Source organism: Spermophilus citellus, assembly GCF_964194105.1.
Source record: "Spermophilus citellus genome assembly, chromosome: 4".
In the NCBI taxonomy this organism is placed as follows: Eukaryota; Metazoa; Chordata; class Mammalia; order Rodentia; family Sciuridae; genus Spermophilus; species Spermophilus citellus.
In genome coordinates this window covers 99375570-99394385 of record NC_138185.1, presented here as the reverse complement: position 1 = coordinate 99394385, position 18816 = coordinate 99375570, and the positions used below count along the sequence as shown (strand labels likewise).

General features: G+C 37.4%; 1 protein-coding gene across 7 annotated transcripts in view; it reads left to right on the top strand.

Moving 5' to 3' along the window:
- HERC2 (HECT and RLD domain containing E3 ubiquitin protein ligase 2) overlaps nucleotides 1–18816 on the top strand; it is a 211364-nt gene that overhangs the window by 16822 nt on the left and 175726 nt on the right. For 4 of the 7 annotated variants that reach the window (XM_081290553.1, XM_081290551.1, XM_081290552.1 and 1 more), the window contains 2 exons: nucleotides 593–695; nucleotides 13591–13705. In XM_081290553.1, coding sequence (XP_081146679.1) covers nucleotides 624–695; nucleotides 13591–13705 — 187 coding nt within the window. In that variant the 5' untranslated portion in view covers nucleotides 593–623. Of the gene's footprint in view, nucleotides 1–7; nucleotides 407–592; nucleotides 696–13590; nucleotides 13706–18816 lie in introns of those variants that run through there. The other 3 variants (XM_081290549.1, XM_081290548.1, XM_081290547.1) reach the window with 1 other exon arrangement.

Below are 18816 nucleotides of genomic sequence, written 5' to 3'. Positions count from 1 at the left end.
CCGGGGCGCGAGGATGGCCGGCGGCGGGGCGGGGCCGGCCTGGGGCGGAAGGGCGGCCGAGCCCGGGTGGCGGGCGTTGGCGCGGCAGCTGGGACCTGGGCCTGCGCGAACCGCCTGCGGTGCGGTCTCGGCTGTCTTTTCATTTCTAAGTGATGTTGTGGATTTTTCTGCAGATGTGACTTTTGTTTAGTTTGTTTCACGCACCACGCACTGGTCTGGTGTTAAAGCGACAGATGCATGCTAGTGTCATTTGTCGTTGAAATGAGGGGCTTCTGTTGTGTTTGTTTGTATATCTTTTGGATTAAAGGAAGGGGGATGACATTGTGCTTTGGTCTCTTATGACCGTCCATTCTCAAGGACTCGCCAACGTATTACAAAAACCTGGAGAATCCTACCTATATTGGAAGTAGGCTTTTCCTTTCTCCTCCCTCCTTCTCTCCATCGTTCCCTCTTATCTCCCATCCTCACTCCCCTCCCCCAATTCTTCTCTCCCTTCTTGCCATTTTTCTCTCCACAGCATTAAACCTTGCTTGAGGGTCTTTGTGAAATTTTAAAAAGCTTTAGGTCTTCAACGTTTCTGTTTTACTTGTAGGTCTGATAACTGGGAGGCACCTGGAGGAAAGATGCCCTCTGAGTCTTTCTGTCTGGCTGCCCAGGCTCGACTTGACTCCAAATGGCTGAAAACAGATATACAGGTGAGGTTTGGGTTTGTTTTAGGATATGTAAGAGGATGTCAGTTCTTGCCATATTAGAGAAATGGTATATTTTCTGTAACTTAAGATGTAACAGCGTTTACTGCTGGTTTGTAGAAAGTGAGTGGCTGTAATTTAATTATAGTTCTTTTAAGTGCAATAAACTTGAGATCTAGTTATGCAAAAATTTTTCCTATTCACTGTCTGCATCACACCACAAAGTCTTGGTGACCATTCTTTGTTACTGATAGTTTTGAGATGTTCTGTTTATTATGTGGGGGAACAATGAAAGGACATGTAGTAACTTATTGTGGCTTGCAGAAACCCTCACATTTTATGGGAACTTGTGTTTGTGTTTCTGGAGAGATAAGGGTTAATTAATTTGAATTATTTGTTTTATATTTATGACTGGTCTTATTAAGAGGAGTGGGCAGATTTTCACTTCAGAAACCTAAGGAAATAATGTTGGTTTTAGAGTCTAATGTTTGATTTAATAAGGTAATTATAAACTTGTCAGGAAATTATCAAGTAATAACAGTAATATTTCTGTGAATGATTCTTTACCCCTAAGCTAATCTTGTTTGTGAATGGTTAGGAAAAACTACTTTTGGAACTCCATTTTACCAGCAAAAAAGTGTCTGGAATATTTTGTGGTATATACATGTTTTTTTTCCCCCCTCCCTGAGGTTAACCATTTAAAATATTCAGTAATCTATTTATTAGAATAGTCTTACATAGTATGTGACCTTTCACTGGGAGTTGTAAGCAGTAGTTAGTTGCTCATAGATATTCGTATTGAAGTGTTATTGCCTTTACTTGATTTTCCCCCCTTAATCAGGTGTTGAGCGCCAGTGGATATAAAGCTAAGCATTGTGGATGATGGGATTGTTATTAATGGTATAATGTTAGATAAAACTAAGCACAAGAAATTGGGTCAAGAATTGGTGTAGTAGTTGTTATTCTTTTGATTTTGCTTTTGTTTAAACAATTCCTTTTATTTATTAGTCTCTTTTTAAGTGGATGGAAGAGGTGAAGATAATTTATTACTGAACTCTTCAGGTTCAGACAAACTCTTTAAGAATTTTTTTTTATATTTGTAGTTATGTATTTTGATAAACTTGTTGAAGTAAAGAACCATACCTAATGAAGTTTTATTTTCTTAGTAATAAAAATTGTAGAAAAAAAATTTAGTAACTACTAAATATGAGTTTTATCATCTTGATGTAAAACCAGTATAATAAATAATTAAGAGCCTGTGACAAGTCAGGCAAATATACATAAAATGAGGCACCATTTATAAAGTCTTAGAGTGCTTGTTATTTTTCTTTTGATTTCTGTTCAGTGTGATACATTGTTTTTGGCCTTTCCTAGACATTTTGAGTATTATTCAGAAATCTTCCAAACTGGCTGTGGTAGCACACACCTGTAACCCCAGGCTGAAACAGGATCACAAGTTTGACTCTGGAACTTGAGGCCCTGGGTTCAATCCCCAATACCATCATATCTCCTCCATTGCTCAAGAAAAGAGGTCCTCCAAAATGCCTCCTAGGAAAAGTGAAGAGATTAGATTTTGAATAGAGGAAAATGTATTGTGGGTATTTCAGGTATTTAAATGCCATGAAAAAAATGATTGCTGCCCTATTTATACAGTTTTTCCAGCATTGCTTATTTATTTTTTTGGGTAGTAGGGATGAACCCAGTGGTCCTCTACCACTGAGCTACATTCCAGTCCCTTTTATTTAGTTTGAACAGAGTCTCACAAAGTTTCCCAGGCTGGCCTCAAACTTGTGATCCTCCTGTTTTAGCAGGAGCCTCAACCTCCCAAGTAGCTGGGATTCCAGGTGTGCCCCACTGTGCCTAGCTTCAGCATTGTTTATTAAATGTGAGGAATCAATGCTGTTGTCTTACCCTAGGATCCTTGCAGATACACATTGTGGATGCAGATCTTGTGCTGACAGACTTTACCTTTATCTTATTGGGATGGCTCTTCCACCTGGAGAGTGAAGCATTCGATTTCTTAACTTAGAGATTTTGTATTGGAAGCAGAATTGACACCTAGTTAAGGAATAATATGTGAGAGACATATATATGTAGAAAGATGTTTCATAGGATTTAGTAAATCTGTTTTCTATAAGCTATTTTTGTTTGATATGCTTGAAAGTTTTAGTGATTTTTAGGATGGAAAGGTTTTGGAGTATGAATACTTTTAATACATACGTATTATAAAGTTCACTGTTTTTCAACTTCTTGATCATAGGTATTAAGATGAATCAGGCCTGGGACTCTGTAACTAGCAGGTTTTAATGGAGTGCCTGTTATATGCCAGACAGGTATCTGATTTTTATATAAATATAATGCTGCTTATTTTTCAACACTTTTTTTTTCAGATTGTTGTGTCAAGTCATTTGAATCACTGTTTTCTTTCACTATTCTCTTGAAAAGGCAATAAATTACACAGCTAAGAGATGTAGCTACATCACTATTTTATTTATACAATAAAAGGCTTTTATCTGATGTGATTGGTAGTTTTTCAGTGAGCCAAATATCAATTCAACAAAGGAACTATCAAAACTAGTACATGATGCTTTAAAAGCTTTTTTATTCTTAAAACATTGGAATATTTATTTGCCAATCTTGATGTAAGGCTAAGGGTGTGTCTTTGAGCATGGGTCAAGAATAAGAGTTATCCTGCTCTTTCTTTTTCTTTTTTTTTTTTTTAATATTTATTTATTCTTTTAGTTTTCGGCGGACACAACATCTTTATTTGTATGTGGTGCTGAGGATCGAACCCGGGCCGCACGCATGCCAGGCAAGCGCGCTACCGCTTGAGCCACATCCCCAGCCCATCCTGCTCTTTCTTGCATAAGCTGCACTCAGATGAATTTCCTACAGTTTCTATTTTTGGGTTCTTTGAAGTGGCACATGAAATTAGATATGTATGAAGCAATTTTTTAAAACTTTTTATTTTGAAATAATAATATACTCAAAGGAGGTTGCAAAGAAAATAGAAAGGTCATTGTGTACCCTTTACCCAGACTCCCTGAGTGGCTCCATCTTATAACTGTGGTACAGTATCAAAACCAGTATATTGACATTGGTACAACTCAGGTGCATAGTTCTGTCTCATGTGCCATTCTGTCTCATGTGTCTAGTCATTTAATCACCAGTAGAGTTCGATACAAACTGTTTGATCACCAAAATGATCTCTTTAGTCACACCCACCCTCCATCTACTACAGTCTAAGCCCTGGTAACTACTGATCTGTTTTCTGTCTCTATAATTTTTGTTATTTCAAGATTGTATGGCATGTAGCCTTTTGAGATTAGCTTTGTTCACTCAGCATAATTTCCTTTAGGTCCATCAAAGTTGTAGAGAACATCAGAGTTAAACTTGGCATCATTTATTTTTCTTTCTTTCTTTATAGTCATTAATTTAAAAGGATTAAGCATAAAAGTAAACTTTAAAAACTATACAGATTTATTGAATGTACATTTGTTACTTTATGCTTAGAAATATCAGTAGATTAAAAAGTATAAATATGGGACTGGGGATATAGCTCAGTTGGTAGAGTGCTTATCTCACATGCACAAGGCCCTGGGTTCAATCCCCAGCACCAAACAAACAAACAAACAAAAAGTATAAGTATGAACATTATAATAAATTTTGTTCTTAGGGTTTCAACTAATCGGTTAATGACATAGAGAAATAAAAGAATGTGATAAATGTAGGTAGCTTATTTTACCTTTTTAGGATTAGATTTTAAAAGATGCTCTTTACCTCTCATATCCAAGTATATCTGTCTGTATGGAAAAATTTTTGTTTACAAAATTCCATAATGGAAAGAGGGTTTGGTATTCCTGTATGAGGTATGACATTGTATTAGGTTAATGCAAATAATTATGTAGCATTGTTGATTTTGATATCCTTTTACTGATATTGAAAAAAATCTTCAAATGGAAGCTTGACTCTGCTGTTTCAATTTTAGAAACAAACTAAAAGACAGAATGCCTTACTGTGCTTTCCAGTAATTCTTTTTTTGGAGGGTGGGGGAGGGGATTGAACTTAGGGGCACTCAACCACTGAGCCACATCCCAAGCCCTCTTTTGTATTTTATTTAGATACAGGGTCTCACTGAGTTGCTTAGCACCTTGCTTTTTGCTGAGACTGGCTTTGAACTCAAATTCTCATGTCTCAGCCTCCTGAGCCGCTGAGATTATAGGAGCGTGCCACTGCGCCTGGCTTTTTCCTGTAATTCTTGTGTGTATCCAACTGGAACCATTTTTAGCACCAAAGTTTGCTTTGGTAGAAAAATAAAATAGGGATAAGAGGAAAGCATTATATAGTTTTGTATAACCTTAATCACAGGGTTAATTAGAAGAATAGAATAACTTGATGTTTTCCAATTTAGGATTATATAATTTTAGTAGTTTTCAGGTGTTCTCTAATGGCTAATAGTTCTCCAGCAAACAATCTGTGTGTGTGTGTGTGTGTGTGTGTGTGTGTACACACAGACACACTTTTTCTTTCCAGTTTCCATCTTTGTGCTTTAATTAGTTTTAAGTGTGTTTTTGGTAAGCATGCATGTATCATCTCTGTTTTATTTCTTAAAGTGGGAGTAAATAGATTGTTTTGTAGAATGCTAATTGTAGTTATATCTGTCATTTTATAAAAGTAGGGTCAGGAGTATTAGAATATCACGGTATGTCAGGAATTAAACACATTAATTTTCATATTAAGGTAAAAAGTTTATAATGACTTCTTAGGATGACTTTTATCTCTGTAGGATAGATAGCATTACTTACTTTTGTTCATGATTGTGGTACCTTTTTTCCCCATCACCTAAGGAAGCATTTATTTGAGGTTTAACATGAAATCATACAAATAATTTTTTTAAAAAGTTTTTTTAGGAATATTTTTATTTCATTTTTATGTGGTGCTAAGGATTGAACCCAGTGCCTCACACATGCTAGGTGAGCACTGTACCACTTGAGCCACAACCCCAGCCCCCCAAATTTTTATAAACACAAATCCACATTGAGTCATAACACAGATAGCAAAGGACAAAGTAAAAACAAAGAAACCTAATTGGCAGCTATATACAGTTGGACACAGTTGTGTCTTGTACACTAGAAAGTCTTTTACAAAATAATCATCTTAGATCAACAGAAGACCAATCTTCAGTGTTGTTCTGCAACATGAGTTTCTTTAGCGTTTCCTGTTTTCTCCAATGCCGTCTTTTAGTATGGCTGGTAATTATTTTGGTGATTGCCACCCTCTCAAGATGCCTTGCCGTAAGTGCTCTGTTGACCACTATAGTTTGCATATCCCTATGCATAGTTCCCATAGTATAAGCATATCCACTGTAGCCACTATAGTTCTGAACATTACCATAGGAATTATTTGTAATTTCCATATCCTTGATCATAATACTTTTTAAATCCTTGGTTCTAGTTTTGTCCCTGACCTCAGCCATGACCCCTGGTACCACCTTGTCCACCAACTTCAGCACCTCTTCCTTCTTTTTGTTGTTTTTGTTGCCTATTATACCTCTTTGGGTTGTGCAGCTGTGATTTCTTTTTCTTTCTTTTTTTTTTTTTTAAAGAGAGAGTGAGAGACAGTGAGAGAGGGGGAGAGAGAGAGAGAATTTTAATATTTTTTATTTTTTAGTATTTGGCGGACACAACATCTTTGTTTTTGTATGTGGTGCTGAGGATCGAACCCGGGCTGCATGCATGCCAGGCGAGTGCGCTACCACTTGAGCCACATCCCCAGCCCGTGCAGCTGTGATTTCACACTTCACAGAACCAATTTGATGATATCTGCTTTCTTTTTTTTTTGTAGTCGTAGATGGACAAAATGCCTTTATTTATTTAACATTTATTTTTTATAATTAGTTGGGCACAATACCTTTATTTATTTTTATGTGATGCTGAGGATCGAACCCAGGGCCTCACACATGCTAGACAAGTGCTCTACCGCTGAGCCATAATCCCAGCCCCAGAATGCCTTTTTTTTGTTTATTTTTATGTGGAGCTGAGGATTGAACCCAGTGCCTCACGCATGCTAGGCAAGCACTCTGCCACTGAGCTACAGCCCCAGCCCCTGATGATATCTGCTTTCAACAATTTCTTTACTGGCTCTTCATCTTTCATTTATTTTTGCATTCATGTGAAGTTCAATATTTTCAATCTCTCCAAAGGCTCCAGAGTACTCTTGAATTTGTTCTTCAGAAGTGTCTGGGCTCAGTCCGCACACAAAAACTTTTTTTTTTCTTTAAAGAGAGAGAATTTTTTAATATTTATTTTTTAGTTTTCGGTGGATAGAACATCTTTTATTTTTATGTGGTGCTGAGGATCAAACCCAGTGCCCCGTGCATGCTAGGTGAGTGCGTTACCGCTTGAGCCACATCCCCAACCCACAAAAACTTTTTTTTTTAATATTTATTTTTTAGTTGTACACAATACCTTTATTTTGTTTATTTATTTTTATGTGGTGCTGAGGACCAAACCCAGGGCCTCGCACGTGCTAGGTGAGCACTCTACCACTGAGCCACAACCCCAGCCCTCACAAAAACTTTTTTTAGGGGGTTCTTTCCCTTTTAAAGCTTTGGCCCTTTGGGGGTCTATCAATTTGCCATCTGGTTTGTGTTCTTTCTGTTCTAAAACCTTGTCAACACTAGTAGCATTTTTGAAAAAGTACAAATCCAAATCCTCTTGCTCTTTCAGTGACTGGATCTGTTTTAACTGTTCAGTCTTCAGGTTCCCAAATCAAGACAGATATTCAGTTAGATCTTTCTTGCTTGTATCCTAGATCAAACCTCCCATAAACATTTTACTGCCATTCTGCCGATTCTTGCTTGCGTTGATCTTGGATGCCCCTGCAGATTCCTCTGTATGGCTGTACTGGTTCATGTCCTCCATGGTGATGGAGCTGTTGACAGGGGGCTGCTGGTAGGGGGCTGCTGGTGTGCAGTTCTGGTCATGGCAGCAGTGGCAGCAGAATGTTGTATCGATTGTGGTTATTTTTATCTTCCCTATATTTTGGGTCAATTTTGTCAGGATTTTGTAAATGTTGTTAGCCAGCCTGCCTCCCTCCCTCCCTCCCTCCCTCCCTCCCTCCCTTCCTTCCTTCCTTCCTTCCTTCCTTCCTTCCTTCCTTCCTTCCTTCCTTCCTCCCTGCCTCTCTCCCTCCCTCCTTTCCTCCCCCAGAGGCACTTTATTACTGAGCTATGTCCCCAACTCATTTTATTTTTATTTGGAGACAGGGTCTCATGAAGTTGCTGAGACTATCTTTGAACTTGCCTCAGCCTTTGGATTATCTGGGATTACTGGCATGTGCCACTGCTCCCAGTTTGGCCTTTTTTTTTTTTTTTTTTTTTAAGAGAAAACTAACTTTTAGCTTGGTTTTTGGAAAAGGCCAGTAATAGTTACAAAGGAAAAGAAATGAGTCTATCATCAGACTTGGACGACAGGTAGAAGAAAAATGGATAACATGTTTAAGGCAATCAAGAAAAGAAAATGTGAACCAAGGATTTTATGTGCCAGCAAAACTGACTTTTCAGGTAAAAACAACACAGATTTATCAGTTAGCAGTAATGCAGGAAATATTTTTTCATAAGCCAGTTTTGTGGAATTGATACGTTCTTCAGACAATTTAATGGCTGTACATCCCCATAGGACTGGTGCTGGTCATTAAACCCACAGTTTTGGGTAAAACCTAGACTATAATGAATGTTCCAAGGGCGAGAACAGTGGAATAGCTATATGCTTAGACATTGTAGATTATGGTGTAACTGTTTCATAATGTCTACTATTAATCCTATCCATTGTAATTTTCTCATTAGTATTTTTTCACTTGTGGAGGCTCCAATTGGGTCCTTTTTAATGTCCCACTTCACTGTAAGAACATTAAATGTTTATTTTATTTTTTTATGTGATGCTGGGGATCGAATCAACATTAAATGTTAATTCTATCACCTCTGGATTTATTTCTGCTGTGTTTTCTTAATTTTACATTTTTTTGTGGTACCAGGGATTGAACCCAGCATTTTGTGCACGCTAGGCAAGTGCTGTATCACTGAGTTACTCGCCCCCAGCCCTTTTTGTATTTTTAAAATTTTGAGATAAGATCTTGCTAATTTGCTCAGTTGAGCTTGAATTTACAATCCTCTTGCTTCAAGCCTCCTGAGTAGTTGGAATTATGTGTGTACCACCATGCCCAATTTCTGTTGCTGATTGATCCTATCATTTCTATTGATCAGTTACTCTCATTATGGGATGTGGTTGTGTGCCTGCTAATATCTGATTGAATGCTAGACTTTTTTAGGGGGAGGGGCACTGGGGATTGAACCCAGGGTGCTCTAGAGGTGGCTTTGTTTTTGTTCTGGCATGCATGTGTGTTACTTGAGATCAATTTGATCTTTTCAAAGCTTGATTCTAAAAACAACAACAACACAACAAAGAAAAGCATTGATCCTAAGGTTTATTAGGGCTGATCCACACAGCCTTTATTTGGGCTAATTTATTCGTATTAAGATAGTGTCCTTCTTAGGACTATATCTGATGCATAGCATGATATCCTAACTGTTGGACTTGAATTGGCACATACTTGATTCTTACCTCCTTTCCATTTTGGGGTCATTAGTTCCTAGGAGGTCACTATTGTATGTGTCCTTCCAGATGTTTAGTTTCTACCTTCCAAAAAAGGATTCCTTGTTGCTCACACAGCTTTTGCTCTTCCTTCTTCCCTACTGACACTATCCAGGTAATTAAAGAATGGGCTGTAGCAATACTTCTTGTTTCTTTGTAAACTGGGCTTCCTCCTTGGCTTAGTTTTTAAATGTTTTGGCTCCGCGTCCCCCCTCCCCCCAGTTTAAATGGCTCTTTTAAACATCTTTGTCTCTTAACCTAGATTACATTACTGATATGTAGAGCCCAGCTAGTATGGGGCAGTCCCAGAGTGTAGTTGAGGCTGAGAATTGTAGTCCACTGTTTTTCCTGGAGTATTGGCATCTCCTTCAGGCCTTCATCTATAAACTGTCTGCTCTGACTTCTAGATTTGAGTGTATAACTGAATACTCTGCTAAGAACTGGATTTGTATTTACATAATCCATGTTTATTTATATTTATATACTCCATGTTTAACTAACTATGTTAGTTGTATCTTACAAAGCATAGGTTTCTGGACTGTAGCTGTAGCTCAGTGGTAGAGTGCTTGCCTAGCACCTGTGAGGCACTGGGTTCGACTCAGCACCACATTAAAAAAATAAATAAATAAAATAAAGGTATTGTGTCCATCTACAGCTAAAAATATTAAAAAAAAAAGAATAGGTTTATCTTGGCTTACTATTGTGTAAGTTCCAGCCTATGATTGACTGGCTCTGATTTTTTGGATCTGTGGTGAGGCACTACATGCTAAGAGTATGTGATGGAACAAAACCACTCGTCTTCATCATCTAGGAAGCAAAAGGGAAGACAAAGAGACTGGGGTCCCACAATATCTTTTGAGGGCCATCTCCATTGACTTAACGACCTCCCACTAGTTCCAACCTCCTAAAAGTTTCATTCTTCCAAATAGTATCACTCTGGGGACAAAACTTTTTAACACATGGAGTTTTGAGGGGATACTTAATCAAATCATAACATTAGTGCAAATTGTAGTGGTTAAAACTGAACTAATTCTCATTTGTATTCTGTTCCTTGCCTTTTCATATCTGATTTGATGCACTTGATTTGAAATAATTGTAAATACTTTCTTTGTCTTGGCTTGGGTTCTCATCATTTCTCATTTGACTCTTGGTAGTGGTTTCCTAGTTCATTTTCTTTGTTTCTAATTTCTTCCTCTTTTGTCTCCATTGCATTATTAGTTAAGGAATAGGTCATGGATTCCTTTGAGTGTCTGAAGATAGTAGTGTGTAACTCCTGGAGCATGGTGCATATGAGCTATGAGATTTGGCCCCTGTGTGCACCATGGTGGGAACTAGACTAGAGTGGCAGCACTTAGCTACTCTGCTGTTAGCATTCCATTCCCTAATTAAACCTCAGAGGCCTTGAATGCCCATGGTTCACATTTTAAAAAGAATTTGCCTCTCCTCCTTCCTGTTGATACTTTTTCCAAGAGTCATATGTTTTGTTCCAAGCTATTTTGTTAGTGATGTGAACAGATAAAATAGGAATGCTGAGAGAAAGTTGTTGCTTCTACAGAAACTAAACTGAATGTCAAATTGTTTTTCCATTGCTATGTAACGAGTCCCTAACCACAAATATAGCAACTGACAACAATACACACTTACAGTCTGATAGTTTTCATGAATCAGGAGTCTGGCTATGGCTTAGCTTGGTCCTCTGCTTTGGATGTCACTAGACGGAAGCCAAGGTGTCAGCTGGGCTGCACCCTTATCTGGGGCTCAGGGTCCTGGTTGGAAGAATTGGATTCTTTGAATTTATGGGACTAAAGCTCTGGGCTCTTAGAGGCTTCCCCTCTCCATAGGCAGTCCAAGCCCACAACTTGCTTTTTCCAGGGTCTTAAGGATAGCCCCAGGATAATCTTACTTTTGATTAACTAGAAAGTAGCCTGATTGGAACCTTATTTACATATGCAGAATCCTCTCACCTTTGTCATAGAATGAACAACATGTAGTCACAAGTATAATATCCCATTCTATTTAGAGGCCTCACACACACTTGGGGAAAAGGGTTATAGATGGTGGGTGTATACCCCAGGGGATTAGAATCTTGGGGGCCATTTTTGGTTACCAAAGATAATTTGGATAAAATTGGAATGCCAAAGATTTACTTGCACAGCCTGGTGCAGTGGTTAGTGCCTGTAATCTCAGATACTGGGAGCCTGAGGCAAGAGGTTAGGTATTCCATGCCAGCCTTTGCAACAAAACAAGACTGTCTTAAAACAATACAAGATTTACACAGATTAGGTGGGAAAGAACTGTAAAGGATTGGAGAAAAAGTCTTTAAAATTCTAGAAGACTTCTGCACTGAGATTGTATGCAAAATGTCCTTCAGTCCTTGCTTCATTTAAAAGAATCTGCAACTGGAGATAGTAGGTGCTTCAGGAGGGTAGTATCCACCACAATAATGGCAGGGAACTAGCTAGGAGACTTGTACATAAGAAAAGGCCTGGCCTAGTCAGGGTATATATAGCTCAGTTGAAGAGCACTTGCTTGGCATTTGTGAGGCTCCAGTTCCATCTCCAGCACTGCAAAAAAAAAAAAAAAAAAAAAAAGAAAGAAAGAGTAAACAGATGACACAATTTTAAATGTTGTATGTGTTATAGAAGATGTCTTCAGTTGCACCTGCAGTTTTCTTTAGAAGGGTTACCTATTCTTGGTGTTCCAAAAGTTTCTTTCCCTACTTTGTGTTGGTTGCCTGCTCTGGGAAGCCTTTTCTGATTCATACATGTTGATGAACTAGGCTGTTTTTGTTTTTAGTTTTTTCTTTGAATATCACTATGAACTTATGTAGTATAATTCATTTTTGTGCATTATATTTGGTGTGTATTTGGATGCTCAAAATTGTTCTAAATTTGGCCAGAAGTCCTGTTAGTCTTTTTTTTTTTTTTAATGTATTACTGGGATTAAACCCCAGGGTTATTCCACCACTGAGGCATACTCCCAGCTCTTCTTTATTTTGTATGTTGAGACAATGGCTGGGCTGGAACTTGTGATCTTCCTGCTTCAGCCTCTATGCCTGCCCCAGGCTTATGTTGTCTGCTAAGGCCCTTGAGTCAATCTTTTCTCTCTTTTGGTGTCAGATGGTGCTTAAAGAACAATATCTGGGTTCTGATTTTATTCATATCTGTTAGAATGCCTCTGATTCTAGGTCCAAAGACAGAACAAGCAAATAATATTAAATAAAGCTGGGTGTGGTTGCCCATGCCTGTAATCCCTGCAACTTGGGAAGCTGAAGCAGGAGGATCACAAGTTGGAGACCAGCCTCAGCAACTTAGGGACCTTGTCTCAAAATAAAAAACAAAAAGGGCTATGGATTTGACTCAGTGTTGTGACTTAAGTGCCCCTGTATTCAGTCCCTAGTACCAAAAAATGCAAAAACAAAACATAACAAAAACATACTGGGATTCCCAATCTAAATTGTTTTAAAAAACTTCTTGGATTTGATCTCTTTTCTAATTAAAACCTTAGTTTCTGGTAATATTAATAGACTTTGTTATAAATGTGTTTTATCATAAAACATACATATAGTGGTAGTTTTAAAGTTGTATATCAATGTTATGATTACCAGTAAGACCAGTGAATGAAGGGGGGCTTTTTCCCTACCTTAGAATATATTGTATGAATGATTTATAATTCAAAAGTCCCTTGAAATACTTTTCTTTCTGATATTTAACAGGTTAATTTGCTTGTTACCATTTGTAAGTTTTGCTTTTTTATGATTTAATTTTATTTTTTGAAGATGGAAACATTGTGTGCTTCAAAAGTAAAATACTTAAGGCCTATTCACAGTCTTGCTTTCATTTGTTTCTTCTGCCTTCATGTCACCTCAATGTTTTCCCATAGGTAATCACTGTAACTTGTTTTTGGTTTACCTTTTCAGAGCATGAGACAATGGCTGGGCTGGAACTTGTGATCTTCCTGCTTTGTATCTTACACAAAAGTTAGCATAGTAAATTCTTGTATCTTACACAAAAGTTAGCATAGTAAATACACCGCTTTGTGACTTGATTTTTTTTTTAACCTCACTCTCTTTGTTGGATGATTTTCATTAAATGTTATTTATTTTTGAGTGAATTATTGAATAAATAAATTATTGATTTATTACTAATTGAATATAATAAGAGGAAATGAGATTTCTCCTCATATAATTCTTTGAGAAGTACAGTGTGAGTATGAGCAAACTGTAAAGTTTTCTTGTTCATCATTGCCAGCTTGCATTCTCAAGAGATGGGCTCTGTGGCCTATGGAATGAAATGGTTAAAGATGGGGAAATTGTTTATACTGGAACGGAATTAACACAGAATGGAGAGCTCCCTCCTAGAAAAGGTAAGCTCTTTTTTTTATTTTGTAAAAACCACCATAAATTGCATTTTGTAGAACTTTTGTAACATAGGCACAAACATTTGGTCATACCTCTTTTTTGTTTTTCACTTGGTGATTGATGTCTAAGATATTAATTAATATTTTAAGCTGCTTGGATTTCGTTGTTTATATGACTTGAAGGCATTCTTTTTTTTCTCATGTGTGATAGGCAAGCACTCTATCATTGACTTATATCCCCATCCCTTTTTAAACTTTATTTTGAGACAGTGTCTTGTTGAGTTGTCCGGCTGGCCTTGAATTTGTGATCTTCCTGCCTTACCCTCCAGAGTAGCTGCATTATAGGTATCTGCTACTGTACCTGTCAGTGTAAAACCACCTCCCTGCCTTTGTAGTGGTGTCTTCCTGTGTCTAGTTTGCAGCTTATAAGAAATTGTTAATATTTTCTCTTTCAAAGTTCCAAAATAGATCTTTCGTTGGCTAACATTAAATTATCACTGTAAGATTGAACGCTAAATTTGTTGGCTCTACTACTTGAAAGTCATCAAGATGGATAAAGCTGCTACTTTAGGAAGTACTTCCTTTTCTTGTCATAGAATGAATTAGGATAGTGTCTATTTGAAAATACAAAAAGTGGGCTGGGGCTATAGCTGAGTGGCAGAGTTCTTAGCATGTATGAGGCACTAGGTTCCATCCTCAGCACCATGTAGAAAAATAAATAAAATAAAGGCATGCTGTTCATCTAAAACTATAAAAAAAAGAAAATATAGGATATAAGTTGGATGTGATCCTTGTAATCCCAACTACTTAGAAGGTTAAGGCAGGAGAATTGCAAGTTCATTGTCAGCCTTGACAACTTATTGAGAACTTATCTCAAAAGACAAAATGAAAAACAAAAAACAAAAAACAAAAACAAAAGAGCTGGGGATGTAGCTCAGTGTTAGAGTACTTGCCTAGCTTGTGTGAGACTCTGGGTTCAATCCCCAATAGCACAGAAAAAAATAAATAAAAAAGAAAAGAAAAAATACATGGAAAAAGTATTGTCATATTTTTCACTTGTAACACCTGGCAAAGTTAGCTCAGTTTCTTCTGAAATTTGTTTGTTTGAAAATTTCTATTTACACACAGAATAACTTAAAAATGCATGTAGAGATTGGCTACACATCCATACCCCAGATCCTGTGACCACTGTTTGGCTCCACATGTTTATCACAGTGCTCCTGGCCTTACAGCCTTGTCTATCCATTGATGTGTCTTGCCTGGCTTCCTTAGATACTTCATGCACATCAACTTGAGTAGGGTTTTAGTTTTTTGTCTTCCACATAAAATCTATGCATAATGAAGTGGATACATATATAGTGAGATTAGATCTCCCTGTGTTTCCCAGGCTGGTCTCAAATTCCTATGATTCTCCCACCTGTATCCTGATTAGCTGGGACTACAGGTATGTACCACCATACCTGGCTGAAATGTGTATATTTTTAAGTTTACAAGTGTTGGCAAAGATACCTTGTGACCTAAACCTTTATCAACACTATTCCTGCTTAGAAAGTTCCCTTGTTGGGCTGGGGATGTGGCTCAAGCAGTAGCGTGCTCGCCTGGCTTGTGTGGGGCGCTGGGTTCGATCCTCAGCACCACATAAAAATAAAAAATAAAGAAGTTGTGCCCACTGAAAACTAAAAAATAAATTAAAAAATTCTCTCTCTCAAAAAAAAAAAAAAAGAAAGAAAAAAAAGAAAGTTCCCTTGTTTGCCTTCCTAATTCATATCTAAATCTGCTGCCCAGAGGCAACCACTGGTCTGATCTTTCTCTGCATTGATTAGTTTTCCTTGTTCTAGAACTTGGTGTAAATGGAATCATCCAGTCATGGGTTTTTTGCGTCTGGCTTCTTTCTCTCTGCATAATGTTTTTGAGTTTCATCCCCTTATTCCTTTTTTTGCATGCATCAGTAGTTTTATTTTTAAGTTTTATGCCTCTTCCCAGCCCTCCAGTATTTGTTAATAAATTAAAATAGTATTTCCCAAAGTGTTCTCTGTGAGACACTAGTTCTAAATGTGCTCTAAGAAAAGGCAGTCACATGGAAAAATCCGGAATATATATTTTGTTCATTATATTTGATGAACTTATTTTTGTTCTTTGTTCTTTTAAAAATCATGTGGTTAGAAAGCAAAGTATAATTGTTCTTTATGTAGATCCCAACTGAAAGGGTTTTTTGGGGATATTTTTTAGCATTCAGTGAAAGTTTCTATTTTTAGTGGGGCATGATGTGTACTTTTTATTATTAGAGAATACTTTATTTGTAGATGGGTTGATACATATTATATTTCATTTTAAGACTGTATTTTAAGTCAGTTGTAGCTAATTTGTGAGGAAAACACAGCTTAGAATAGGAGTTCCTTAAATGCACAGATTCCTTTTCATTTCTTTGCAGTTTTCTTTCAGTTTGCTGTGTGTCTATTCCCAAAGGGATTGATGACTTTTTTTTTTATCACCCACAAAGAAAGTGGGGGTGGGTTCTTAACTGTTGTCTAACTTCTTGATTCCTTTAATTTGTTTTGGAAAAATAGTGGCTTGTAATAATTGGCACTTTCCTCTGGGATATATTTTTCTTTCTTTCTTTTGCAATAGAATTTCCTAGGCTCATTGATAATGAATGAAAACTCCCTTGCAGGTATAAGCTTTTGAATCACAAAGTAGCCCCTAATGAGACTTAATTATAGTTTTACTTTTTCAAGTTGATGTTTCTTTTTATTATTTTTAGATGGACATAATATCCTCATTTATTTTTATGTGGTGCTGAGGATGGAACCCAATGCCTCATACGTGCTAGGCAAGTGATCTACCACTGTGCTACAACCCCAGCCCTGATGTTTCTTATTCTTATTTATTTATTGGGACTGAGGATTGAATCCCAGGACACTTTCCCACTGGAATACATCCCTGGCCACCCCGCCTTTTTTAAAATTTCGAGACAGGGTCTTACTAAGTTGCTGAGGCTAGCCTCAAATTTGAGATCCTCCTTCTCGAGCCTTCTGAGTTTCTAGGATTACAAGTATGTGCCACCATACCTGGTTGATTTTTTTTCCTTATTTATACTTTATTTAAGGTTGTTTGGAGGTCATAGAGGAAGGAATAGGATTTAAATAAAGGAAATTTAGGTTCAGGAGGCTGAGGCAGGAGGATCACAAGTTTAAGGCCTGCTTCTGTAATTTATCGAGGCTCTAAGCAACTTAGTGAGACCCTGTCTTGAAATTAAAAATAAAAAGGGCTGGGAAATGTAGCTCAGTGGTGATGTGCCTCTGTGTTAAACATTCACAGCCCCCACCCCCCACCCCCCCCCAAAAAAAAAAAGAAAAAAGAAAAAAGGAAAGTTGGAGCTGGGGTTATAGCTCAGTGAAGATCAGTGATGGTATGCTTGCCTAGCATTTGTGAGACCCTGGGTTCAATCCCCAGCACCATGTTAAAAAAAAAAAAAAAAAAGCAAAGTTACGGGATACTAAAGCTGCTCTTTTGTAAAAAATTGCAGTGTCATGAACTTTTTTATTTCTAGTAAACCTTTTCAGTCTATGCAGATAGTGGAAGTATAAGTACTTTGTTATCTGCTTTATATTTTTTGAAAGTATTTTCTTCATTATTTCTTTTAATCCTTGTCTCTTTAATGGAGGTTGCTGTTCAATTCACCCAAATCACAAAGGGCAGATCTAGCAATTGAAGTCAGGCCTCTTGAAAAATTTTATTGCTATTTCCACAACACTACAAATTGATAGCATGACCTGCTTTTTATAGTTTCATATATCTTATTTTTTTTCTTGACTTAATATTATACATTATTGTGGCAATTGTTTTGCTTTTTTTTTTGTGTGTGTGTGTGTGTGTAGTCAGTACTCTTATTTAACATATTTCAGTTTTAAAAAGGACAAATTTTGGATTTTGGGGTGAAGATTAATGGAGTCATATTTTGTACTGTCTGATAACTTCCCAATGTTTTTATAGTTTTCTCTGGAATTTGTTAAAAAAGAAAAGGTGCTAACTGTGACCCATGTCCTCAAATAACTCATGATTATTAGGGCAAAAATCAAAACTCAGGTATAATGTGTGTAATAGGATAGCATAGCCCCCGTAAATGTTACAGCAAGTACAGGCTGGAGGAGTTCTGAGGGAGGAGTGTTTTCTGTGGTTAGGAGGCCAGCCTGGTCCTGGCCTTGAAGAACAGTGGCATGTGGTATTAGAGGTGGACACTAAGACTCCAAGTGGAGTATGCTTGGGTCAGAGCTGGCCGTGGTTGGAGAGTAGTGATGGGGGCAGGGGATGGTGAGCAGGATCAGTAGAATGAGGTTAGGCCAGAACAAAGGGATATGTATTTCTTGGAGTGCCCACTTGTACTCACATCCTTGGAAGGGTGCCTTCTGATACAGTTGGACAAACACTCTGAATGATACTTTATGTACCAGAGTTTAAAAATACTTTCATGGAGGGGTATGAATATTAGAAAAAGTGGCCAGGATTCCCTTCTCCTAATCGTGGGAACTCCAAGTATTAAATTCTAATTTCTCAGCCTAAGGATTCTCAAATTCCAGGCTCATCAGGATACATTAGAGGGCTTCTTTTAATTACTATGGAAGGCGTCACTTTTGGAGACCCTGACTGGGTGGGTAGGTTTGGAGTGAAGCCTGGGATTTGATTCTCTAACACTTTTCCAAGAGTGCATCTGGTTTTTGTTCAGTAGGCTCAGTCTGTTGCATTGGGAGTTAGATGCGGTGGTGGTGGTGGGTGGATTTCACTGACTATTAAGCTCTTTCACTAAGCTATATCTCCAGCTGTTTTTATTTTATTTTTTTGAGACAGGGTCTTACTAAGTTGCTTAGAGCCTTGTTGAGTTGCTGAGGCTGGCCTTGAGTGCTGATACATTGCAGAACCACATGCTTTCTGATGATATAAAAAAAAGTTCATCGGAATTTATAATTTAATTAGGACAAATCTATAGTCTCAGATTTTTCAGTTTTAAACACTATATGGAAATCATGTCAATTTGCCTAATGAGTACACTAGTGCAGGAAATTTTAAAAATTCATATTAACTCTCCTGTCCTTGAGAGAATAAACATAAGGCATATGCTT